Here is a 25,664-nt window from a genome sequence, read left to right on the forward strand (position 1 = left end):
TCCACTCACCACCAACAGCGCGTTGGTCCAGTACATTGTTTGCCCACGTCGCTCGCAGAATCCTGCGTCGGCCACTCAATCTCGTCATTGTTCGGACCTTGGATATTTGTACAGGCTGGGAGGAGGCAACTCATGTTCGGCATAGCTTCTTGTCGATCGCCGAACGTCCTCTCATATATCTCCATTTCCACCTTGTCGTAAGACAATGTTAGACTCCGAACAGCTTCGACATTTATTCTTCTGCTATAGCGAGTGGCCAAATTAAAATCGCATCTTTTTCGAGTCTCGGTCCCATTTGGCCAGCCCGTGCGGTACCTGCCCTCTTCCTCATCAATGTCGACGCCGGCGACCAATCCCGACGCACCTTTGTTCGGCGTAGCGCAAAATGTCAACCGCAAGTTCCTCACAATGATCTGCTGGGGAAATGTCCTCACCGCAGCAGTCTTTCTGGCGTTGCGCCTCTGCGTCCGTTGGCGTCGCAATCACTACTTTCTTCACGACGACTACTGGATGATCTTCGCCTGGCTGAACCTACTGACCTTGGCTATTGTACAAATGGAGCAGATGGAATCTCTCTGGTACATCATCAAAATCAATGCAAAACACTTTCTCCCAGCCTCTGAAGAAGAGTCGCGACAGCATACGGAGCAGTGGCTTCGTTGGTCGTACCCATTTACCTACCTTTTTTGGACAGGTCTCTTTGCAGTCAAGGCAAGCCTTATGACTGTGTTTTATCATCTCGTCAGCCCGATCGCTGTACTCCGAAAGACGTGGTATTTGGTCGCCATCTTCACGTTTCTATCATACGTTGGGGGCTGGTTGTCTGGAACGCTTATATGCAACTACCCGCCCGACTACTTCGTAGCAGGTAAGCATTCATTGTTTTGTGGTGTGTTAGTAGTTTCGGGGACGAAGAGTATTTAAAAAGAATTTCGGAAATATCCTAATCTTTATGCGCTACCAGGCAAATGTTCCTCGCCGAAAGAGCTCTGGCTCGGCCACTTCGCAATCTTCTATACAACCGTCGCCGATATCATCACCGATGTTATGATCATGGCGCTTCCCATCGCTGTGCTTCCATCGTTACAGCTCGATTTGAGGAAGAAAATATGTCTCGGCGTGGTTTTCAGTCTTGCCTTGATCACCATCCTCACTGCCATCATCCGCATGACGCAGGTTCTGAAGGGAGAGACGGTGGATTTGGTCGGGCTAGCCGTCTGGAGCATTACGGAGCTTGGCGTTGCCATCATTGTGGGATCTCTGCCTCCGCTGAAGTCTCTTTTCTCTCGCGGGATCAAGAGGTACAACAGAAGTAAGACAAACAATCCAAAGGCGTACGTTGCCGGACCGGCGGGTAACGGCAACTACTATGGTCCTGATACGACATCGCGGTCTGTAATGGTTGCCGAGTCTATCCCACTGGATGAAAGGCACCGGAGTGGGCAGTTTGACGGAGGGATATATGTGCAAAGAACATGCGAGGTCTACATAGAGGGTGATGAGACGACCAGGTCTGACGAGGAGGAGGTCATTGTGAAAAGGGTGTATGCTGTTAGCAGACCTTCATAGTAAATAAGTTTTGCGGAAAGCTTAATTGGGCATACTTACGTGACGGCCGAACTCCCTAGAATCTAGAATGAAACAATTTTGGTAGAAACCACACCGACCACCACATAATTAGCCATCTCATGACCCAAAGCAGCTCACCGAATTGCTCTCTTGATTGACTCTATAACATGATACCGCTTTTTCTCGTGACAAAAGACGACGCATATATCGAGTCTCACAAATGAGAACCCCTCCACAAACATCCGCTTCAAATCCCCTTCGGCGCCTTGTGGCGGCCCTTTCTTATGAATACATGTATATACTATGCATAAGTAGGAGTTGGTCAAAAACAACTCTAGCTCATTATAAACATTCCCCTCTTCTTCGACTACATGCGTTTAATCTCCCACTTTCGCCGGTTCTTTGTCTGAGAGTTGTAAGTGCTCTACTAAGAGCATAGCCAAAACCACGTCTGTTTAGCTAGATAGCTCGAATACCCTAATCATCCCTCCCCGACATCCTCAACATCGTCAGAAATATCGCTAGCATCATCATCAACAAAGATAAAGAGTATCAGTACGGTCCATTACTCAAACCTCGCGACAACTGTAAGCAGCTCTATCTCTTCAGAGTTTCTCCCCTGTTTAGCTTCAAGTAGTGCGAACGGACTCAATAGCGGGTTGATACGAAGCGGTCTTCTCTCAAAAATTATTTTTATTCTTTTTGATAGAATCAAATATACAATGAGGCTTATTACATCTGATTTCCTACTCTCTTAAAGTACTCTTGAATACGAACTGTGTGTGTTTTCTAGATGTTGTAGTGCTCCAAATAGGCTGTTGACTTGTTAAGTGCGATACTCACCATCCATAACCAGAAAGCAGACTTGTTGGAAATGTTTAAAACTAAGTGACCCATATTATTACGCAATTTTCGCCTATTGTTATCGATTGGCTTTCCTGCATGAAAAAGTACCAGACAACTCGTTCAAACCTTCTGCCATCCAATCAACAAAATCGCCCACTACTCGTGCATCAGTATGTGCCTGTCAGCAGACTAAGCCTCCCTGTGCTTTCTTTAAGCTCTGATTCGCCAGCCTGATATTTTTTCCGATAAGCTGATTCACCATTTCTTCTTCAACCAGGTGGGGTTTGATTCTTTACAACCATTTATCTCGCCATCAGTGCCGTTGCAGTACTTCTCTCAGACTCAGGGTCCCACCCGAAACTGAGTAATTGAGTGACGTGCGCAAAGATTGGATTACAATACTTCATGTACAATTGAGCGAAGTCTTCAAAATGGCGGAAATTCTCGGCACGGTGGTTGGCGTAGTGTCGCTGGGGATTCAGGTTTGCGCCGGAGTCAACAATTACGTTGATGGCGTTCAATGTCGCCAAGAAGAGATCAAGTCGACGATCGGACATGTTCAGTCGATGCAAGCGTTGCTGAAGCAAATTGAATCGCTCCAAGGTCGATTGTCCGTATTACCGACAAGCCCTTGCAGCCTTGCTCTAGAGCAGTCGATGTCATCGGCAAGTTCAGAGTTGGACTCACTTCAGAGCTACATTGAAAAGCTTCGTACAGACTCATCAACAACCAAGTCCGTGGCCGACAGAATCAAACACCAAAAACAGAAGCTGCTCTACCCTTTTCGTCGAGATCATCTCGAACGTCTTGACGGTCGCCTCGTCAGAGCGAATGAATCTCTTCAGACGGCTCTTCAAATTGCCGAATTGTATCTTTGTCTCTCTCAATTGCCACTAAACCAGCTAACAGAGTTGCAGGGAGGTCTCACTGCAACATGGCGATTCCCTGAAAGAAATGCAAAGTACTTTGACAACAACTCGAGGTGATCTTGGCGAAAGGCTTGACAGGCTTGGACACCTGCAAGGGCAGGGGCAAACCACGCTGGACACCATGTCGCAAACTATTTCCCAAGTGAGCCTTGGGCTGGAACAGTTCATCCCGCAATCCCAACACCAAGCAGAGACTTCACTTGCATCACTGCAGCATATTCAAAGGCAAACAAACGAGAACAGTTTGAGGATGCTAAACATGCAGCTCGATACTCAGTCTCTTAAAAACGAAATTTCCGAATTGGTTGGGGAGTTGCAATCACTCAGTGTCGGCGTGCTCCAAAAAAGACTAGTATCGAAGCCGTCAACACTCCGAGCAATATGTGACGCGACAGAACTCGACCGACCTCTCAGGACATCTCAGGTTTTTTGTGAAACTGTTTCCAGATACGAAAATGCCGAGAATGGACTTTCAAGCGGATTATTTGAATGTCGATGCAGTCCACGACGTCGACAACGACGCAGGAAACAGCAATTCGGAGCGGCCTTTCTCCTTCAAGAAACCGTCACTGACAAAGCCCATTTTCCGGGATGTACGTTCGCAAATCTTAATCAACAACATAACAACTGGTCTTTGGGGATATCCTTCAAAATGTTCAGAATGATTGTTTCCACATCTGTCAAGCTAAGCACGTCTCTGCCGTTTGGGGCAGGCGGCTATAGCCTCGCACCCACTTTCACATATTACCCTACAGACCCATCCTCTCCCGCACATGAGGCTGTGGTCTATTTATCAAATGCCTGCTCCTACTTGGACGACGAAAAGTTCCGGCCTGTGCTTTTGAGAGGCCTTCAGACGCTTCGAATACTCTTTGCAAGCAAAAGGGCAACCCCCGCTTTGCTGGATGGTGAAGGATGCACCCTGCTACACGTAGCTGCTAAAGGCAGTGTCTATCGACATACTTCTCAGAAGATTCGTCCTCTAATCAGGTTCCTCGTTGCCGCCGGGGTTCCACCAGAACACCCGGCTGATGACGGAATGTAAGTACCAGTAGCTAGGAACGTCTTTATGCCCCCATCTAATACGCCGAGTAGTTTACCATTTCAAACCATCTACCTTGGTAACTCTTTCGGGGAATTGGATTTGGATCATGCACAAATACTACAGGATGTGTGTCCTGGCGACCTTTCTCTTCCCGCCACATATGCACAATTGTTTCAGGGATACTTTAGGGGCACATCTACGTTATCCTATGCAGTTTTACAGCAGGACATTATAGAACTCTCGCCAAAAGTGGCTGAAGGTAAGTTCTCAGTTGCCCAACTACCCCAGTCGACTAAGGTGGTACTTGAGCTGACGTGGGACTGAAAAAGTTGTTTACGCCGACCCTCTCAGGGCCGCTATCTTTTGTCGCGACGAAAAGTCTTGGTCCGACATTCTTCTCCAAAATTCACCGATAAAAGAACTGTGTGAAACAGACATGTTCGGACTAACACCTCTACAATTGGCTGTAATATGGCCAGAGGGCATAGCCATGGTTTTGGAGCATCTTGGCAACACAGCCATTCACCTACATGACCGAACCAATCCGACTACAATTCTCGAGTGTGCTCTTGTTTGGAGTGGTCCGAATTGCGATAACTCAGGCAGAGAGAGATGTCCAAAGGAATGTGTCTGTACCCAGGTTGTCGACCTGCTTTTGAAGGCCGGATGTCAAATTGTGCATAATCCCCATGGGTTAAAGGCAATTGCGTCAGCATCCATAAAATCGCAAGAGCTGACAATTTCTGAAATAAAAAGTCGACGGGAACAACTCAAGGCGCTTGCTCTGCTTCACCTGCACCCAAAAGAAATTGACCAACTGAACCTTTCAGGCCCAGCAATACTAGATCGATACCTCGGCGAGACGATTAGCATCCTGGAGACTCGCAAGGTCAGGATTCCGACTTTGTTCGTGTCGGATTACGTGATGCGTGGCGATGAGGCGGTCAGGAATTCGACTTACCACCTCATTGTGGAGTCGTACGTAGTCGAATTGCTGGACGCCTTTTACTCGCACGGATTTTTGGATATCGATATACCTGATTCTGATGGTTTCACACCTCTGATGCGCTCAACTGATACTGCACACAAACTCTGGTTTATAGAGCACGGGGCACGGTTGGACCACCAAATACCGTTTGGAGTTGCAGGTTATACTACCGCACACCTGCTCTTAAAGGACGAAGTCCTTGGTCTAAGAGTAGATTTTCAAGAGAACAACGCAGATTTTCTCCAGTTGGCAAAGGTAACTGATGGTTTGACACAAACCACTCGGTACGAGGATTCTTGCGTCTGCGGCTGCTCACTGATAGGCTGTCAGCCTTTCACATTGATGTGGAAATCCATCGTAGACGACCATAGACTCTGGAATGGAACCGGTCGGCTACAGAGCAAATTCAACACCCTTATTGATGCCATACTAGACAACATTAAGCTGATGGAACAAGGCTGGGATATTTCGTTGTTATTCTGCTCTATCACTATTCGGGCATGCACATTTGCTATGCTCCCCCTACGCCATACCTGCTGCGAATACGGAACTCCACGGTTCAGCCATGAAGAAGTGCTGGCAATCAGAGACGAAGATTCAGAAGAACTCAAAAGACTGGAGATGCTGGTCCGCGAATTTGAAGAGGAGCTAAGTCTCCGAGGCTGTCCGTTGTCGGAGTTCCTGGAATCGTACTGGAAACCCCGAATAACTTCGGTGCATCGAGAGATGGACGAGCAAAGGCTTACAGAGGATAACCTGGTGGGAATGAGAGGATTAGGAATATCGTTGTGCCTACAAGACGAGGAGAAGGTGAAGGACACACCAAATGATGAGGACGACCCAGAGTACTGGATCAAACGACTAGATGCTTTGCTGGATTGAGCCTCGTCAGGTTGTTCAACCAGGGCCAGAGGATCTGAATGACGACAAATAAAACCATGGGGCTTAGCATGGTTTCTTAAACGATTATAAAAGACTTTCTGTGCGTTCAATCATATCCACGTCCGCCACTATGTTAGGTTGCTTGCACAGTAAACAGATAGTAGCTCAACAGAAATATGTTAGTGGGATAGCCCCCTGTACGTATTGGTAACCTCTACGATTAATGCACGCCCCGGCGAATAAAGATTGAGCAGCCATCTGCTGCATAGTAGTAATACTGATCTTAGCTGCTTTGAGATTTATCTGCTTACCTCCTATACAATATTCTTGCTAATTAGTTAACGTGCTGGTTCCATCGAATTACGCGTTAGGCTTAGAGTGGTAATTGTGTATGTATTGTGTAACTGTCTCGACCCCTCTTTGGGATCTGTGTGCTAGGTGGTCGGTTCATCCATAGCTCTTTTTCATACGCCGTCATTTTCATTTGCACCAATGTATGAGAGAAAGGGCATAGGCAAGCAGGCTGGGACAAGGGTGTGTGAAGAGGGTGAGCGACGGGATGGGCCCCGCTTCTGCTCTTCACAGTGCTAAAAACAGCTAACTTCACGCCACAACGTTATGCAGCGCCATTGTTTGGCCCTTTGGCCTTGTGTTGTTAGCTGGATGACACCAGAGAGCGTAAAGGGGCTCTACAGACCATCCTGTTGATAAACAAGACTGTTTAAAATCGATGCACCTGGCAACCTAGACTTTATCAGAGGTGACCTGCACTTTTACCGGCTGTGACACACAAAGAACTAGATTTGCGTTTACTTACAACAAGCACGCGCCAACATCGCGTCTTCTTGAGTGACTGACCTAAGCAGCTGCCAGATGAGGGCGTACCAGAATAGGATCCACTGACCGCACTGCAATGTATTAGGAGCATAGTACTCCGTACATTAACAATGCATTGCATTGTGCATATAGTGTACATGCCATGCTTACAGTTCCAAATTATTTTGATGAGTGTGCTTCTTTAATGACACAATCTTTAAAGGAAGCGACCCTGATACAGTGTGCCCGGTATTAACATTACAGTTTTGACACTATGCCCCAACCTCATGCCATCAACGTGCCTTGCCTTGATGTACGGACTTTTCTTTAACATGTACAGTACCTTAGAAACTGGCGTTGCGGCTGGGACTCCTATACAAGTTGCAGTGGCTTCATTCACAAATTGTTCTGGGCTTCTTGGTCTGGCATATAATTCTAGGTTTAGGGCCGACCAAGGTCATATTTATCGACCTTCTACAAGCTGGGCCTCTATAACTGATGGCCATTTTATGTTGCAGCTTCACTTCTAAGGCAAACTGATTCCATTTTGCGAGATGAAACGCTCAGTCTGTGCGTACAACCTCTTCTACAATCCCGGCTCCGAAAAGAACAACAAGCACAGAACCTACGTTGCACATAACGCGTGGCCTAAAAAGGCGCACGCAGTAATAAAAACCAAAACATGTAGCCATACTGGAAGGTTGTTCAAGCCATATATAACTGAAGTTCTTGGATGAGGCAAAATGCAAAAAGGTACAGCTGACGCCTTATAAAGTTTATTGCGGATCGAATCACTAGACCGCTAAAATAAAAGAAGCTGTCTTGGCTAGTAACCATGACTTGTTCTACCATATGTGATGCTGCTGTAGAAGGCATATATCCTCAAGAGAACCGGCCTTTCGATGCGTAAAACACGCCGACGGACACTTTAAGATCATTTCCAACCCCTCCGGAACGGTTCCGATCTCTTGTGCCCCAAAGGAGACCCAGGCGGCTTAGTTTTGGGGAGCGTCGCTCGCAGCCGGGAGGGGGTCCGCTGCCACCACCGACACGGTGGCCTGCGCGGTGCCGTTCGCGGTGACGGTATCGTCAACCTCGGGCGCCGGGAGTCTCCAGGTACACCCGACCTCCACCCAGGCCGACGTAAAAGAGGGTACGGGGTGGATGGTGGTCTTGGACTGCATCACGAGGCAGCGCTTGTAGGACTGGTGGCTGAACTTGAAGTGGGCGCGGCTGCGGTCCCAGTCCATGCAGAACTCTGTCATGCCGGGAACGGCGGTCGCCCCTCTGCAACCGCTATCGGCGTTTATTCCGTACGAGCCATAGCTGGTGTAGAACGTGGCGTAGTTTTTGCAGCTACCTTCATAGCATTCGGTAGAGACCCATAGACTGTCGGCGGCGCAGGTGGTCGCGAGGGCGGCGAAGAGGGCGGCGGTGTCGAAACGCATCTTCTCTAGTGTGTCTGGTGGATGGTTTCTCTGGATGAGGTATCTGATGAATTCTGGATGGTGGATGATGGATGGTGGTGAACAGCAAGATATTGGCTGGGATACTGGAGAGATCAAAGGTTTTATATACTTTTTGTTAGGTCTAATATTTCCCATCTGGACTTGAGTACCCAGTCCCATGTGACGACCACCCATGTGCTAACCAGAGCTGCTTCCAAATACGATTGCGGATCCTTGTGAGCGGAGGTTACAGAGAGAGGCACGAGGGTCACAAAGTCGGTTCAGTCCATAATAGGTTCGCTTAACGGCCCTTTGCTCTCGATGCTGTTGGTAACTTGGGAAACTGGTGACTGAGAATCTGGTAGTTGGGACTTTTCCGCCACCATACCCCTACAAGAAGTATGAGCCCTGGCAGAATTGCATATTGATAAGGGGTGCTGCAGGTGACATGTTCTGGCCCGGGAAACGCATGGTCCGACGGTACGGGAATCACTTGGCGGCCTTGTTCTTCTCGCCAAGAACCATGCATGGAAAAGAGCTGAATATCCATATGTATACTCGATGGTTTAATGCCGAGGCAGGATAGCGCGGCTTCGAATACGTAAGAGCTGAGGTCGCTAGTGTTGATTCGTATTGTCCAAGCCGGCCCATGTTCGCGGAAGCGTTTCTCCCGTAATTAGGTGGGGGTTTTCCGGCTACGTGAGCTGTTCTTTACCATCATAGAATTTATCTGGCTATTCTAAACGTATCTGTCGGCCGCCTTGATGCCAATGGGGAATATTTAGGCGCCAGACATCAGGCAATAGCTAGCAGGGGTTTCCGCAACGTTTTACTAGTCTTACGTCCGTCAAGCTGATTCCGACTACCGTGCGATTTTTCAACGATCCCATCCTACGCAAAGGTAGCAGGGACGGTGTAGGGTTCAACAACGTGAAATCTCATTAACGGCCTCATGCCTTCCACAGCCTTTAACGGTATAAACACTACTAGTATAATCATCAAGAACCCGGAACAACAGCGATTACCACGTCGCATTGAGTCATTGATCCATTCAGATTTTGTCAAATGGCGGAAAGTGGCAGACACACTAGGGGTTGACTGTAAGTGCATGCTATTCTCAAGCGGGACATATACAAGGGTCGAGGGAATCCTTCATGCAATTAATTTTGTTGTCTGGAACCCTGTGATCGTATTGCCACCAATCCCGTGTAGAGCAGCTTAACTTTGTTTGCTGGGTAGATCTGTGTCCTTCCCTAAATGAGTACTTCGCCAAGAAACAATATGCAGTCAGCACCAATAGCATGAATAGGGCGCCGCCACCATCTGTCAAGTTGTCCGCCTTTTGTTCTTTACCAACAGCCCAACTATCGCATTGGATTTTAGCAGAGTGGCGTGTCGTCACGCAATTCTCCGCGTGAAGGCCGCCAAAACTGCTAAGCTTCCATCAGTGATCGACAGTGCTCATTTGGGTGAGCACTCTGGATGCGAACTTCTATCCTGTTTGTTCCCCTATCACATTGAAGATTGACACAAGTTCATCGCTGGAGAGCAATGGTACGGGTAGTTAGTTACTTGTCTGACAGCCTCACGTTGTAGCTCGCACTCTACATAGTAGTTACTACCAGCCTATTTCATTCAGTATTTATGATAACTCAGCTCCCCTAGTAATACCACCGCCAACCTACCTGTCCTCAGTACACGAATGGTCTCCGCCCCTTCAACCTTCGGCCCACCAGGTCGCAGTCTAACGCTATCCCTCAGTGCCAAACACAGCTTCTGCTGGTAGAAAACACTACTATAGGAAAGCTATCAGTAAAAATATGCCACAAAGGCTGGCCATCACGTAACAGAACTGTCCAAAGAATGAGGGGCGCCAAGGCTGCTTCAGAGAAGAGACCCTGTTTTCAGGATTGGCATGGCATGCACTTCTCTGAAGAGCTCACTTTAATCTCACTCAGGCAGGGCACAAGCTATCCACAAGTCAGTCGAAGAGGTTGCCGTGACGGTATCCAAGAGAGAACCACTGCTTGAGCAGGGTCTCACGAGCCACTACATCGCTCAGTTGCAGCCAGATCGCCCGCTGCCTTAAAGTTGGGCGGGGTGAGCAGAAATCAGGATGACAAAAATACTGTTACTGTAATCCCCAGAGGGTCAATGCCTTGCTCCACTGCCTCCGTACAAATTTGAGATAAAAAAAACCTAACCAAGCGGGTGAGAGTGTTGGAATCACAGGGTATCTGTTATATACAACAGGACTGCCCGCATGGACTAGAGCTCGCCAAATATCAATATGGCATATTCGGAAGCTGTAAATCGGTATGTAGAAGAGAAAGTAGAAGGTTGGCAGCAGCAGCAGCGGAAGTGTAGATATAGCTGTTGGCAGCCCGGAGACGTAATCTCCGGGCTCCGCTGCTGCGGCCGCTGCCGCGGCCGGCGGCCGGCAGCCTGGCTGCTGACCGCCTGCCCGTATTCTGGTCACGTAATCCAACAGAGAGATATAAATTTCGCCACGCTGTGAGTAGGTCGAACGGTTCGTTGTGGAGCAATTGATAAATAGCTAATTTAAACAACCGACCAAGATGCATACCAGTTAGTCGATGCTTTTGGGTTCTTTGTAAGTCAACCCACTACATACCCGCGCACCCCACATGCTTAGATGCCATGAAAACGGGATTTCGCTACAACATTCAATTTCTATTCTCAAGCAGAAAAGTGATTTTGTAATATTCGGCATGTTGGAGTATTAAAGGAGCACAATATAGTTGACTAGAGTCAACATAGAATTCAGCTACAGACGCCAAGCACCATTGAGATATGTTTCCAGCAACTGCATATCGTAGATTCGTCTAACAGTGGTCTGCAAGGTGTTGTCAGTATAGGGATAACGCGAGCGGGCGGAAGCAATAGCACACCTGGGACTTCATGGCTCGCTGAGTATATCTCTCAATAATTACGTGCAAGAGGAATACATTTTCGAACCTGATCCACGTACCGAGAAAACAACCTGCGCAGTCACGAAACTTATTTGGCGCGCTCGAAATTATCTCACAATCTCACTCGCACTTTCACCGGTAAACATTGTCCGCAGCATACGTGGCCACAGCTATGACACGACTGAGTAACGACTGGGTTGAAAACATTGTAACAATCGGAACATTCCACCATTCGGATGGTTGCGGTCTGTTTCGGGCCCATCGAAGTTTTGGACTCTTTGCCATAGTAACTATTGGAACTTTCCATATTGAAGTGCTGGTGCTCGAGTACATTACTCATTAGGAACGTGTAATTGGAGCAAAAGGCATCGAAACTTACCACAATGGCTATTATTCTCTTTACCTTGAAGGGATTTCCCTGCTAATTGCAACTTCTCTTCTCGCGTCCAAAGTTTTCGTGTCCGTGTGTCACATCCACAGCACTGGGGTGAAAAATCAGGCTGCGAGGGGGCTTTGGTCTTTTAAGTACATGATAGTCATAATAAATTCAATTGGTACGGGTGGTGCCGGAAGACCTGGCAACCGTCCACCTCGATTTTGATTTGCTTTGATTGAATGGCGAGAAGGGAGCGAATCAGCTGTGCATGCATGACCAAAAAGTGAGGCGGCTCGGTCGCAATGATTGGACAAACGCAACACACCTCAAATAGTGACCTGGCCAATTCAGTTGCCTTAGTCTTGATAGGCAAGTAGTCCGCATCAATGCACCAGACAGGCGAGGCTTGTAGACTTGGTAAGTCTACTAGAAGTAATCAATGGTGGGTGGGTGTTGCCTAGTCTAAGGTATGCCGCCTGACCTAATGTCTATGATTCGCAGACAATACATATAACCCCGCGTCTCACGTCAATATCCAGCCTGACAAAATAAACCTGGCGAAATCTCAAACTGTCCCTCTATTGTCTCATATTCGATCACTATTATCATGGCATTGTTTAGAATTCAGGTCGCGAGCCCTCCATCCGCATATCTTCATTAAACCATACGCAACCAGGGAGCACATCTGCTAATCCAGATCCAGAGAAAAGGTAAGAAAAATATATCTTCGAGTCGAGAGGAACGCAGATTGATGACGTCCCTGGCTACTTTCAAAGAAAAACCATTGGGTACAACGAGTTTGCAGAATTCCTCGCTTCCGACGATGACTTCATTATTCTACGGCGGTTCGACACAGTGCACACCAGAGTCCTTTTGAGTTTGCAAGACCAGCTGTATAGACTCGAGAAGAAACTGGCACTGGTGGAAGAGGAAAGAAGCACACACAATGCGAGCATCGGGAGAAGAGACTCGGCGCGAGAACATGAACAGACTGAAGAGGTTCTCGAGGACATGCGAGTGAAAGTAGAGCAATACGGTTGGTTACTGTCGACGCAAACAATCGAGGTGAAGCCTAATCATCTCGGCAGATCGAGTTCTCTGCCGATATCTGCAGCTCAAAAGCCGACCAGCGGCCCCGAACCTGAATATCGAAAACGTACAAACTTGGCTCGACAATAGAGGGGAGCCGATTAGCTCCGATGAAGTCGTGTTCACTTACGAAGGTGACCTGATCTCGGTGGCAGCCTCCGAGAAGCCGGTCGTTCGACGCGTTTTTGAACAAAAGATACTGGCGCCCACCCGCGGGCTCTGGGGTCTCTTGCCGCCCAGGCCAAGTCGGACGAGCAAAAAGGACGGGCTGTCAACAACCGTACAGGGTGACGACGGGCCGATCAATCTCATCGCAACAGTGGCTGTGTTTTGCGTCGTGCTGACTATGCTCATCGCGCCGCTCTGGGCTCTGGCATACATGAAAAACCTCGAAAGCAAACTGGGCGCGATAACCGGCTTCACTCTCATTTTGCTGGCATTCCTGTCCTGGGGTACCTTGGCCAGACCGTTTGAGATGCTGGCAGCAACTGCGGGGTATGTTTTCCTTCAAGTCTCAATCACCCTTGCATATTCGAGAGTTAACATTCATTTGAAGTTACTGTGCGGTTTTGGTCGTGTTCCTCCAACTTGGAGACACTAAGGGAAGTGCGTAACTGTGACGCTTGACGGAGCCAATTTGTAACAAAGAGGCAGAATATTGGATCAAACAACCAGACGATTTGCTGGATTGAGCCATATCAAGTTATTCGATCAGGGCCAGGGTATCTGAATGATGATAACAAGACCATAACGACCAAACCAGTTTCTTGCTCTCGTTTTTTTACAGCGGCCATAATCACATCTGTCGTGATATCAAAATCCCATCTGCGCCTTTCAAGAAGTAACCTCATTAACAACAGCAGTAGTGCAGATATCACTGTTGGTTGCTCGTACGATCCCTTTACCCTGGTTCCAACAGCCCGCGGCTGGGCGGAGCGGGGTTACAGGGGGGGCCGGCGACGACTTATGCTAATTAGTACCACATTTCAACTCAACAACATACACGCAGGCAACACTCAGCCTCGTCCACATGATCAGGCAAGAGAAGGGGGCGAACCGTGAAGAAAAATTTACAGTTAATTTCCGCAATTTCAGACGGTCGGCAGCCAGCATCGCCACACACTCCTCTGATCCCGCCCGCCCGCCAAGTCACCTTGGACGAGGATCCTGAAATGCCCGAGCTCCTCGCCACTCTGCTCGAAGTTACGGAAGATATCCCATACACCCCTGACGAAGACCTGAGCCCTTACTACACGAGGAAATGGGGCTTCAACATTTACCGCACCGCTTACAGCGGCCCCGAGTCCGACAGGGCCTGGGAGGGCCTTGTCGACGACGTCCGCGCCCAGATACGCCACCAGCTCGAGAGGCGATACGACAATGAGCTCGAGGTTGAGTCCGCAAAAGAAGCTGATGTCGCTATTCTGTCTCAGCCTGCACTCCGACCCCAACGATCCCGACCTCAGGGACGCGAGCTTGGAGCGTCTGCGCCAGATGCATGCGGACAAGATCCGCACAGGAAAGGCCCTTCCAAATGAGGACTGGGCCCTGTCAATCATATTCTTCGTCGCCGATCAGGAGGTGTTGGCAGATGTTGCCACTGGAGACTTGTGGATCAAGTGCATTCAGGCCGACTACGTCCCGCCCCCTGAGAGGACAGGAGATGACGAGCGAAGAAGCCGCGTGCCTCAGCGGTATTTTGGATGGTTCAAGATGAGGACGTCCTGCTTCCTCGAACTGTGGCTCCAATTACGAGTGCGAGAACTACACAATATCGCACCCCAAACCATTGGTGGTATGCACCTCACAGTCTGGGATGGAGACTACTGTGTGTGAGGGATCGTGCAACAAGTCTGTCGATACACACGGCTGCACGCCAATATCAGTCTGATGTTCTGTTATTACAGGCAATAGATGACGCGGCGGTGTGTGATTGAAGCAAGACGGCTTTGGCTTCTGTTCCCGACAGGCTGCCAGGAATAGGAGACAAACCCCCAAGAAAAAGCCCACTCTCTTCATCAACATTGTAATTATCACGAAGAAATTCACTTGGAAGATACGGCATGGGGAATCGGACCTTGACCTGCGAGACAGAGTTATTTGTTCGATTACCCAGTCGGAATACGGGCAGGCGGTCAGCAGCAGCCGGCGGCGGCAGCAGAACCCGGAGATTCCACCTTCGGGCTGCTGCCAACCAACCTTGCTTCTCCACAGATATACAGAACAGGTTACAGGCTTGAATTTGCTACGTTGATTTCCCACCCGTACGGGTATCCTGTGATACCAACAACATTAGACCCCCCCTGGATTCCTCTTCCTGTACATCGATGAACCTAGAAGAATCAACGCACTCATCGGCCACCATTGCAGTTCCAACACCTTCTTGTAACAATGATGATATGATTCATGCATCTGGCGTTCCTCTCCTCCTCTCGGCCCTGGCTCGTCTAAAACATGTCAGAAATGCTTGCAGGATAGTTACAGACATGTACATACCTTACCGCGCGCCTTGGCGACCAAGGCCGCAATGCGAGAGCTGACGTTCTACAGGTCAAAATGTTGAGCAAGAAGTTTAAGATTTAGCAAAGGGTGAAACCTACATTTTTTTTATCTTTCTGCATTCATGTTAGAAACTTAATCAACCTAGGAGGAATCACATTGCTGGACATACCTCCTTTTCAACTTGGTGGTACTATCGAAGTTCACGCACACGTCAGCTGTAATACCTAAAAACAAGTCTGTTGTCGACTTACGCTTATCTTAATAATGGCCTTCTGTGAAAACTGTTAACATCCAATTTGAACAGATCGGAAGCCTGGGAAAGGTGAAACTTACATCGAGCAGCTTTTGCTGCTTCTGCAAAACAAGCTAGTCAGCAGGGCCTGCTAACGACCAAGATGCATATGAGAAGACTGACGTCAATCTCGGGGCAGTGAAGATACTGCTGTTGGCAGCCTGGAGGTGGAATCTCCGGGTTCCGCTGCCGCGGCCGGCTGCCGGCTGCTGCTGACCGCCTGCCCGTATTCTGGCTGGGTAATCCAATACCAGCATTCTGCGGGTTGGTGGTGGTGGCGTTATCCGATATGGAATTTATATCAGTGTGACAGTGTCTTGGTTCGTGGATGGGGCCGGAAACTTCGGCGGCTGGCACGCGGGTTTCGGAAACGAAGGGATGTGGCTTGCAGCGTCAGAAGTCTGCGAAACATAGATATTAGTACTCGGTCTTCCAAAAGATGTTGCTTGGACGGCGAGGGGAAGGAAGGCAATATAACATACCGTGGTTTCGGGGTGGGGCGGGGGCGGACGAGGTCGTTTGAGATGGCGAGTTGCGGCTTTGGTCTGTTCGTAGACTTGGAGAACATCAGCAAAAAAGGGACCAAGGCGAAAACTGAGTGTCATCTTACAAAGTTTGATGCTTGCTAATTGGGAACCATTGAGCATATACGCAAGGGGCTGTTGAAATCCCAGGACACCTGTACAGGTAGAAACTCGCCGAATAGCAATATGGTATATTCGGAAACTGTCAATCGGTGCGTGGAAGAGAAAGTAGAAAGGTTGTTGGCAGCAGCAGCAGCAGCAGTACTGAAGATATTGCTGTTAGCAGCCCGGAGATGGAATTTCCGGGCTCCGCTGCTGGTGCGGGAATCCAACAGGAGCCTCCTGCTTCATCAACCATCCGTCCGGCGATGCCAAGGCAGGCAGGCGGTCGTCATTTATTTCCTTGGGCATGACTTCCAGATTAAAGGCAAGGGCTCTGCCTTCCTTCACAATTACCCTCGAAAACATGCAGCTAGCTACCTGCCTCGCTTGGGCCTTGACCAGAACCTGCCTGCACTACTTAGGCCTCGAGGGACACCTCTTCGTCTTGAGGAAGGAGCGGACCTGGGCCAACATCATTTTCGTCAGTGCAAAAGAGAAGGAAAGAACAGAGAGGGTGGGAGGGAAGAAATTCAGACAGATTAATTGGATTTCATTCATTTTGCTGTCAATCATTGTACCTATGCCTCTCTCGGCAGCTTTCCTCACGCCCAAGCCAGGTCAGCGAAGCCTCAATCGAGCCAAATCGCAATACTTATAGCAGAGAACGGGGCCATTGTAGCATAATGGCACTGCCTGGGTTGATTCTGGAGGGCGGCAGTCACGAGATGAGGCGCATGAAGGCGCGGGTGGATCCCGGATTCAACGTAACAGGCAATCGTGGGGCAGAGGATTGAAAGGTTAGAAGGCCTCAGAATGCTCAAGTAGGTCATTGCCCTGACTTCAGAGCCCCAGTCCACCTTCCAGTAAAGTATGGTTCAGGTACGTACCAAATTGTCATGCCTAGAGTTGAATGCTCCTGCACCGCTTCGCGTTAATTCAGAAATGGCGAACAGGTGCGGTCTGCCGGCATCATGCTAGATGGACATGACTCCCTCTTTGTTGTCATTTGGTGTACTAAGTTGGCAACGGAGGAAAGATGGGAGTGACTGATATTTTGCATCTGCGAAAGATTCATGCTGAACTTGTTACTTCTCAGTCCATTGCTACCACGGCGGTCCCTCATCGCCTCCACAAGCAATGCTTCATGGATCGCGCAAAGTCTAAATTGCAAAGATGTTTCTCCGAAAAGATACCATCCGTAGTATAAATCTGAATCAATTTCTCACGAGAGCCTCAAGGCGAGCCTTCGTTCCGTCACCTTGTGAAAAACAGCCTCCATTGCCTGCCAACCCAACCCCTTACACTACTCGGCCTGGAGACTACACCTATCAGCGCAAGCACACGACTTTGTCACCGGTCATCATGCCTACGACCTTTCATGGATTCTCCAGGCTCCCTGCAGAACTAAGACTGAAAATATGGGAGCTTGCCGTCCGACCGTCTGGATGCGGTGCTCACTTCTTCACGATTACTCGCGATAAAAGCCTGCGAGGTGGGGATCAAGGAACAGCCTACAATATTTGCCCCAAGGCACAAGCGTTAATTGCGGCCCCAGCATTTGAAAATGAACGCTCATGGGTCAAGAATAACCCATCTACCTACCTCGTCGATGCCGGCCTCTGGACGTCATGCAGGGATTCAAGAGTCGTAATGGAAAAGCATTTCAACACGGCATTCTGGAGAAAAAAGCGACAAAGCCTTCGCAGAATCAACCCCAACAGGCTCAGAGACTATCTGGATTTATATAGGGACGAAGACGCACCTGGTCTTGGTTGCTTTCGACAAGGTAGCGAAGACTGGACCTTCGCCGTCTTTCCGCACCGCGACCTGTTTTGCCTCCGGGGGTCGAATGCTCAGGATTTTTGTTATTCGAGGTGGTTAATGGCACAAGCGTCGTTCTGTTCCTTCTCGTTGGGCTTTGACGACTTTCGCAATATTGCTTTCGAATTCGATGAAACGTGGGCCTTTGACCCCAAGGTGGATAGCGTAGAAGACCTGGTAATACGAGAGGACCAGCGTGGCATATTCCTGAGAACGTTGGACGACATCGTAAAGTGCGGTCGGAAAACCAGGCTGTTTCTAATTGACTACGGCCTCCGCCTGAAACCCGGATTCAGTGGTTGGCAAAAGTTCCACGGGGAAGGGTGTACTTTCGTTCGCCACTGCGAGGCTGAAGTAGATCAGCAAGACTCTACAGGCTGCGACGCATGGTACTTTCTTTATCTCATCGAGGAATGGGGCGAGGATTACTGGACGCGGTGGAAGGAGATGGAAACATGCCGTGGATCGGAATATAGTGTGATCATGGCTTCAGCCCACGTCGGTGTTCTTGTTTGCGAAAGGGACTGAAGGATAGATGATTCTCTGATGCGGTCCAGCGGGATGTCGAATACTGGGGGGTTTTTGTTTTTGTGGTTTCGTATATAATTTAAGATGGCATAAATAAGTACTGGTGGTGCATACGAGAACGATGGCGCTCATACTCGGTTGGAAACGTTCAGATGCTCAGACAGGAACGGTGAGTAAGAGGTGAGCGTGACCCGAACAAGGTGAGCAAGGTGAGCAGAGGTGAGCTAATCCCAACTAGCCGTCCAAAACCGATGTATTACATAAGCAGAATGACCCGGATTGGGCCATGAAACGTCATTCATCACAAGCACACACTCCATGTCACAAACAAATTGATCAAAGACGACGCAGGGTACCGCAAGAACTTCAGGGGGTATATTCTCAACTACGCAACTACCAACTAACTCAAAACAAAAAAACACCGGCGCGGCTTGGCTTAGCCGAGGGGAGCGCAGGTGAAGGGGCTGCTGATCTTGCCAGTCTTGAACTTGAGGTTCTGTGGAGAGAGCAGTTAGCATCGTGCAAACCAGGACGAAACCCATTTATTCGGGGGTGGGAAAAAAAACTTACAATCTCAACAATGCTGGCGTAGGTTCCGCAGACGAGGACGACGATGCCAATGACAAAGGCGAGGCCGTTGAGGGCGGTCATGGTGAGGTTGTGCTTGGCAAAGGGGGAGCCCTCGCGGATGAGCATGAACCACATGAGGGCGGGGAAGTAGAAGGTGAAGCCGGAGATGAAGAGCGAGGAGCTGATGGACAGCAGCTCGGAGAAGAAGGGGATGGCCTCGGCGATGAGGAAGGCGATGACGGTGATGACGGTGATGAGGACGAGCCAGGTGATCCAGCCCATCTTGGTGTTGATGAAGCGGATGATGGAGTCCTTGTACATGCGGCCGTGGATGTAGCGGCCGACGACGGTGGTGTTGATGGAGCCCGAGATGAAGATGACGGGCAGGGCGACGCCGAAGGCGATCTTGGAGATGGTGCTGCCGGCGGACAGCAGGGCGGGCGACTGGACCTCCTGGCCGACGAAGGCGTAGATGAGGGCGCCGGTGATGGTGTAGATGAAGATCTCGATGAGGCCGAGCGCCCAGATGGACTTGACGTAGTCGGAGGGCGTGTGCATCTCGTCCATGAAGGAGAACTGGCAGATGGCGAAGCTATAGGCGAAGACGATGTTGGTGATGGCGATGAAGGCCTCGGCGAAGGTGATGCCCTCCCTGGGCCACGCCGACCAGGCCGCCGTGGTGATGCTGTCCCTGTTGACGCCGGTGGCGATGATGGTGATGCCGATGGCCAGGATGATGGAGACGAAGTCGATGTATCCCAGGATGGCCACCTCGGCGAACGAGGGGGGGATGGCGAGCAGCAGCAGGATGATGGCGGAGACGACGGCGAAGACGATGGAGCAGGCGCCGTCGTTGGTGATGTTGCCAAAGGCAATGGCGCCGGTCAGGGTGTGGGAGCTCACGAGGAAGGTCAACTGCAGGGCGAACATGGCACCGATGATCTCGTAGCCATAGCGGCCGAACATGAGCTGGCCGGCGTCGGCGTAGTGCGAGACGTGGGGGAACTTGAGCTTGACCTGGCCGACGACGTCACTGGTGTAGATGGCGATGATGCCGAGGCCGATGCAGAGGATGACACCGGCGACCATGCCGAGCGTCGCGAACGCAGCGGGCAGACTCAGACTGCCGAGGGCGATGGCCTCGACGATGAGGACGACCGTGAGGCGCTTCCAGCCGAGGCGGTGGAAGTGGGCGCTTCCCTGCGCGGCCTTCTGCTTCTCGAGGTCCTGGCGGTTGAGGTCGGTGACCTCGCCGACGACCTCGCCGGGGAAGACGGCATCGCGGGAGAACTGAGGCGCGACGGCGGCGCCGTCCGACTTGGCGTCCTTGTTGTCGGCCCCGCGGGACTGCTGCTCCCTGATCTGATCGTGATCCATGGTGATTATTGCGTGTTGGAAAGGCTAGGCTTTGTTGATATTATTATTTTTTGTGTCCTGGCCAGGGAATGAATGTGGCGTGGGGCGGAGGTGGTCCTGGGGGAGGGATGCCGAGTGGGCTGTCTGATTTTTTCCCAGTTGGTGGTTGGCGTAATGGAGGCGGGCAAGGCCGGTGGTGTTGCTGCGATGATCACGACAAACACACACTCACTCACGGACAGGAGGAGTTTTTGGACCGGGTTGAGCTGGTCTGACCTTTTAGTTGAAAGTGATTGAGAGAGAGAGAAGAGTCAAGAGCCGGTTGGACTGGTAAAAGAGAGAGGGCAAACCACGAGAAGATGGGCAGACGGAGGCAGGATATATGGTGGCAAAGGGCGGAGCATCAGCACCGACCCCGGAGTCAGGCCGAGGGCTCGACCTCGTCGAGTTGAGAGGAATCAACGAGACTGGCCCCGGCACGTACATTCATTCATTGGACAAGGGTCTTATCTCTGGCCCCCCCGCGATCTTGGACGGCGGTGACACCGGCACCTGGTATGGGCATTGGCGACTGGGCTGGATGGGAAGGGCGGGCGGGGGGGCATCGAGCGATTGGCGGCCGGCGGTTCGTCAGCAAGCAATATGAGAGGGCTCTCTCTCGCGCAGCTCCCATCAACAACCCGGTCCCTTGCTAGATTCCGTGCGTCGTGAAATTGCGGGGGAATAGACCGTTGCAGAGTTTCCCCGCGAAATCGACCAGCGTCCCTGAGATTCCGGATGGCATTGGCCCTTATTTTTTTGTCCCTTTACCCCCTTTGCGTCCCGAGTCTCCCAGCAAGAATGACATTTTGCGTTGTCAGAGGACCAGGTTCGCGCCGAGCGAGTCGAGGGCCGTCGATGGGACGTGGTCCAGGAATTGCGGGACTGAGGCAATTGGAGGAGTTTTCGCATCGTAATAGGGTGGATATTCTGACCTCTCCTTTACATAATGGCCCCAGAGGCAGAGCCGCAGAGTGGCCTCACGTCGCCCCTTGAGTCAGTCCATGCCCGCGATCAACCCCGAAATACGACCGGTGGCGCTGGGAAGAGGCCTGGCACGACTGGGATGACCGAAGTCCCTCGCCGGGGCGACCTGATGCTCGTTGTGGGAGGCGGGAACAAGACCTTTGTCGTCGCCTTTGAGTCTCTGAAACAAACTGAGAGGAAAACGACCGGACGTTGGGCCAAGCGGATGAGGCTCAAGTGGTGTTCAGATGGGAAGAAAGGGAGCCAAGAGGGACGATTGCCGGACAAGGGGGGGGGCCTGATCCGGCCGCGAGAAAGTCTCCCATAGGCCAGCCGCCATCGCTCCCGCGAGCCAGAAGACGATTCTGCTGTGCTTGCGTCGATGCGCTAGCCGGCTGTGGTTGCAATGCCGTCTACCCGCCCAGGGCCGCAAAGTAAGACGTAATAGCGCGGCTCCTGGTCCCGTACAATTCCGACATCCCTGAGTCGTGATCCCTGCCGATCCCACTCGCACGGTCACGCATTTGGCAGGCTTCTAGAAGATCTCCCACAAGGCCACGAAGGCTTGTTGCCGCCTCCCACGTCGTTCCCTGCAGCCAAGGCGCCCGGCCCCTGCGTGTTCCATGTCGACGGCGCTGCGCTGCGCGAGGCGACATCCATCTCACGCGACGGGCACAGCGCTGCCATCCATGCCAAGGACAGAGACACAGAGAGAGAGTTTTTGCTCGGACCAGAGACCCTTTTTTCCCGCCCTTCTTTTCCCGTCCGTCTGGCTCTCTCTCTCGTCCGCCCAGACCCAGACCTGGGGGGAACCATGACTGGCCAGCGTTCCGTGCCACCGAATAAGTTGACAAACACCCATTACCAACCCGGCCTCCAGAGATAACAGTTTCGAATTGCGGGTGTGGGCGGGCTTTTCTGGCTCGCGCGGGAGACGCATTTACGCCGAAGTGGCCGACATTGGGAGGGTACGGTGGCAAGCAGATAACAGGTTTCGAGAAAAGTGCCGGTGACGAATCGTCGAGTCTTACCCGCGTCGCTGACAGACATTTCTTTTGGGCATGGCATGTTGCAACGTCGGCCTGGAGACGTGACACCCCGAAGTTGGTCGACCACCAACGCACTAGCGGGGGCGGAAGGTTTGCGCTTGCATCAAGGGACTCGGCCAACGCTGCCGCAGGACCCGAGGAGGGCACAGTTCGCAGCAGGCCGCCGCGGTTTACGGCGGGCTTATGCTCGCTGCCCGCGTGCCTGTTGCAAGGGTGCCGGTCCCAGGGCTAGCTGGGAGGGGCGCGAGCGTGAAAAAAACAACCAAAAAACAAGAGCTAGGTAGGTATTGGCAATTCCAATTGTGTCATGTAATCCGGGGTAGGTTTGCGGGGATGGGGGCCCAGTAGTGTTCGAAAGAGGGCAATGCTGCGCGGGTGGTGCGGGTTCCCTCAAATTATCGACGCGACTTATCCAGCCGCCTGGAGATTGGGAGAGTCGAGAACTGAATCGTGTCATTCCTCGCGGTTTCAGCCGGACGAACGCATCAACGGCCGACATTGCTGCAGCACGGGTTATCCCGGCCAGACGCCCTCCGAGTAGCGGATGTCAGCGTCTTCCGATCCATGCAGCCTCACGAACCCGGACCCCGGCAACCCGGAGAGGAAGAGAGGAGGAGACGGAGGAGGGAGGGGGGGAGGTGAGCCGGACCAATCCCGTATTCGTTATTTGTCTTGGCCAGATGGGGAGAAGCCAAATTAAGGGAACCGCAAAGGGAAAAGCAAAAAGTCTGCTCTTCGTTTCTACGCTACGTAACTCTTCTACGTAACACCCCGTTCCCACGACGCCCAGACGTCGTTCAGCACCGGCAGGCAATGCTTGTCGCGCCAGAGAAACCCTGAAAGCATCTGCTGCAGGTTCTCGCGCCTGCAGCTCTCGGGCGGCAGAATATCCCTGGCCCTCCCCAGCAGCTCGTTCAGCCGCGACGAGAACCACTCGCGGTCCTCCGTTGTTCCGGCCCCGACGATGCCGACGAAGAGCACCCACAGGAGCGCGGCGTCGTGAGGCACCCAGATGAGCGGGATGGAGTCGGCGTCGTCCAGCGCCTCGCGCAGCCGCGCGACGAGGATGCGGACCATGTGGCCCGTCGTCGGGATCTCGCGCAGCACGGCGTACAGGAACACCTGGGCCGCCGACACGAGCACGAGGAACCGCTTCTGGACGGGCGTGGCGGTCCGCCGCTCCACGTACAGGAAGTGCAGGATCATGCTGTCGGCCGTGTTCATGACAATCCTGATGTCGTCCGCTGACACGGACACGGCCCCCGCCTGCGAGGAGCAGATTGCTTGCCTCAACGTCGTGAAGATCTTACGTGGTTCATTGCCCTCGTCGGGGTTGTGGCCCCCTAGTTTGTCCATGTGACGCAGGGAAGGCGTCATTGCGCGACTCACGACCGACGCTGGCAGCGACACCTGATCGAGCGTGTGGAACATGGGGAATTTCGGGACTCTTCCAAGACCCGAGGCAACCTGAATGTCAATCCTGGAGAAGTCTAGTAAGCGGATGCGCCCCATCCCCTCCCCCCGGATTCCCCCGCGTTTGTTTGTCAGAGAAAAGAACATTATATTGCTCACCAGTTGATGCAGCGGCAGAGGATGTAGTCATGCTTGATGGTGTATGGCCCGCCGCGGGATTCAATCATGGCGTGCAGCCCGGTCAAGTGGATGTTGGCCGCCGAGAAGTGGCCTTGGAACGCCTGACCGCAAGTTGCGCGTGTGAGCGAGCGTTCGTTGCGTCAACCAGAAGGAAGCGGCGGGACTCGGATCGAAACTCACCTCGACGCTCCCCAGCATGGCCACGCCCGCCAGGACGGAGAGGTCCTCGCTCGCCCTCTGGGCCGATTCCTGCGTCTCCAGGCGGCTCCTGATCATCCGCATCGCCTCCCCCTTTTGCTGGTACCCCTCCCGCTGGAGCTGGGAGTCCAGCAGCGGCATGGTTGCCGTCAGGAACTCGGCAGCCAGAGCCAGCGTGACTCGCATGATGAGAGCGCTCTGCATGGCGTAGGGGAACCACGGCCTCTGGGTATCGGTTGTGGTTGAGTTGAGGTTGAACCTGGTGGTGACTGCAGAGTCAGCTCTCAGACACGCAAGGAGGCACGGAAAGAGGAAGGTCTGGAGCGACGGAGGCTTACAGTATTTAACTAGAGAGTCCACTGACGGACTGCTCGGAATAGGCAGTGTGTTGAAGGGGTCGGCGCTGTCGCTCCCCAGCCTCTGGACCCAGGGCGGGAGCGATGCATTCGACGACGAGTCGGCGTCGCCTGTGGAAGACTACGGAGAGGTGAGCAATCTGCACAGCGGCCGAGTTCTCCGGGGGGGTGAAGTGCCGTACTCGAGCATCGGACTTGTGGCGCTGCGTCTGGCTCCTTTGGGTCTTGGGCTTGGCAGCTTTGCCGGCCAGCCTGAAGCGGCCCTTCAGCAAGGCCTTTCGCTTGATTGTGTCTTGGGATGTGAAGGCCGTTGAGGCCCCCATCTCAGAGGGGCCCTTGAGGATGGCCGTCCGGATGGCATGGCTCCGGATGGATTTGTCGGCCGGCGGGAAGCTCCCCTCGGCGCCGTCGACGGTGATGAACTTGAACTCGGACGCCGGGCTCATGTTAGGAGCTGACTGGCTAGCTGGGAGGCTACGGCAAAGCGCAATTGGAGGGGGTCACATTAATCCTGGGCAATGCCTCAACTCGGGGGGGACAAGACAGGCTCTGCACCCCTGTTCAACGAGGGACGGACGGCCGCTTTCAGCTGCAGTTGGCCCAGTTGGCTACTAGCGCATATCAGACCGGTCAAGATCAATTGGGTTGTAAAATCGTAATGGTGCTGTAGTTAGTCATCAGTCACGAAGAATGGCCTGAGACCTCCCACAAAGGAACGCGAGAATTGGCAAGACGAAATGAGACGAGATGAGGGGGAAATGTCTGGATGAGATATCAGGGTACGTACCTCGGCGGCGGCACATGGCAACCTTTCCCCCTTTGGCTAGTGTATTAAACATTAGCCAAT

General features: G+C 51.8%; 5 protein-coding genes across 5 annotated transcripts; 2 read left to right on the forward strand and 3 right to left on the reverse strand.

The window, feature by feature from the left end:
• Positions 1-333: 333 nt before the first annotated feature.
• EsH8_V_001034 (uncharacterized protein) lies at positions 334-1,569 on the forward strand (the record flags this gene model as incomplete). The annotated part of the gene is made up of 2 exons (XM_083273550.1): positions 334-868; positions 965-1,569. 2 exons carry the CDS (start codon positions 334-336, stop codon positions 1,567-1,569), a joined length of 1,140 nt encoding a protein of 379 aa, XP_083126265.1.
• A 6,501-nt stretch (positions 1,570-8,070) lies between these two features.
• On the reverse strand, positions 8,071-8,523 carry EsH8_V_001035 (uncharacterized protein; the record flags this gene model as incomplete). Its single annotated transcript, XM_083273551.1, has 1 exon — positions 8,071-8,523. One exon carries the CDS (start codon positions 8,521-8,523, stop codon positions 8,071-8,073), a length of 453 nt encoding a protein of 150 aa, XP_083126266.1.
• A 4,320-nt stretch (positions 8,524-12,843) lies between these two features.
• On the forward strand, positions 12,844-14,757 carry EsH8_V_001036 (uncharacterized protein; the record flags this gene model as incomplete). Its single annotated transcript, XM_083273552.1, has 5 exons — positions 12,844-12,868; positions 12,921-13,416; positions 13,478-13,527; positions 14,017-14,317; positions 14,388-14,757. 5 exons carry the CDS (start codon positions 12,844-12,846, stop codon positions 14,755-14,757), a joined length of 1,242 nt encoding a protein of 413 aa, XP_083126267.1.
• A 4,369-nt stretch (positions 14,758-19,126) lies between these two features.
• EsH8_V_001037 (uncharacterized protein) lies at positions 19,127-20,637 on the reverse strand (the record flags this gene model as incomplete). The annotated part of the gene is made up of 2 exons (XM_083273553.1): positions 19,127-19,186; positions 19,261-20,637. 2 exons carry the CDS (start codon positions 20,635-20,637, stop codon positions 19,127-19,129), a joined length of 1,437 nt encoding a protein of 478 aa, XP_083126268.1.
• Positions 20,638-23,429: 2,792 nt separating this feature from the next.
• EsH8_V_001038 (uncharacterized protein) lies at positions 23,430-25,263 on the reverse strand (the record flags this gene model as incomplete). The annotated part of the gene is made up of 5 exons (XM_083273554.1): positions 23,430-24,150; positions 24,243-24,364; positions 24,444-24,730; positions 24,800-24,938; positions 25,000-25,263. The coding sequence occupies 5 exons, from the start codon at positions 25,261-25,263 to the stop codon at positions 23,430-23,432; spliced, it is 1,533 nt and encodes a 510-aa protein (XP_083126269.1).
• Positions 25,264-25,664: the final 401 nt, after the last annotated feature.

Source organism: Colletotrichum jinshuiense, chromosome 5 (assembly GCF_051148585.1).
Source record: "Colletotrichum jinshuiense chromosome 5, complete sequence".
NCBI classification, from domain to species: domain Eukaryota; kingdom Fungi; phylum Ascomycota; class Sordariomycetes; order Glomerellales; family Glomerellaceae; genus Colletotrichum; species Colletotrichum jinshuiense.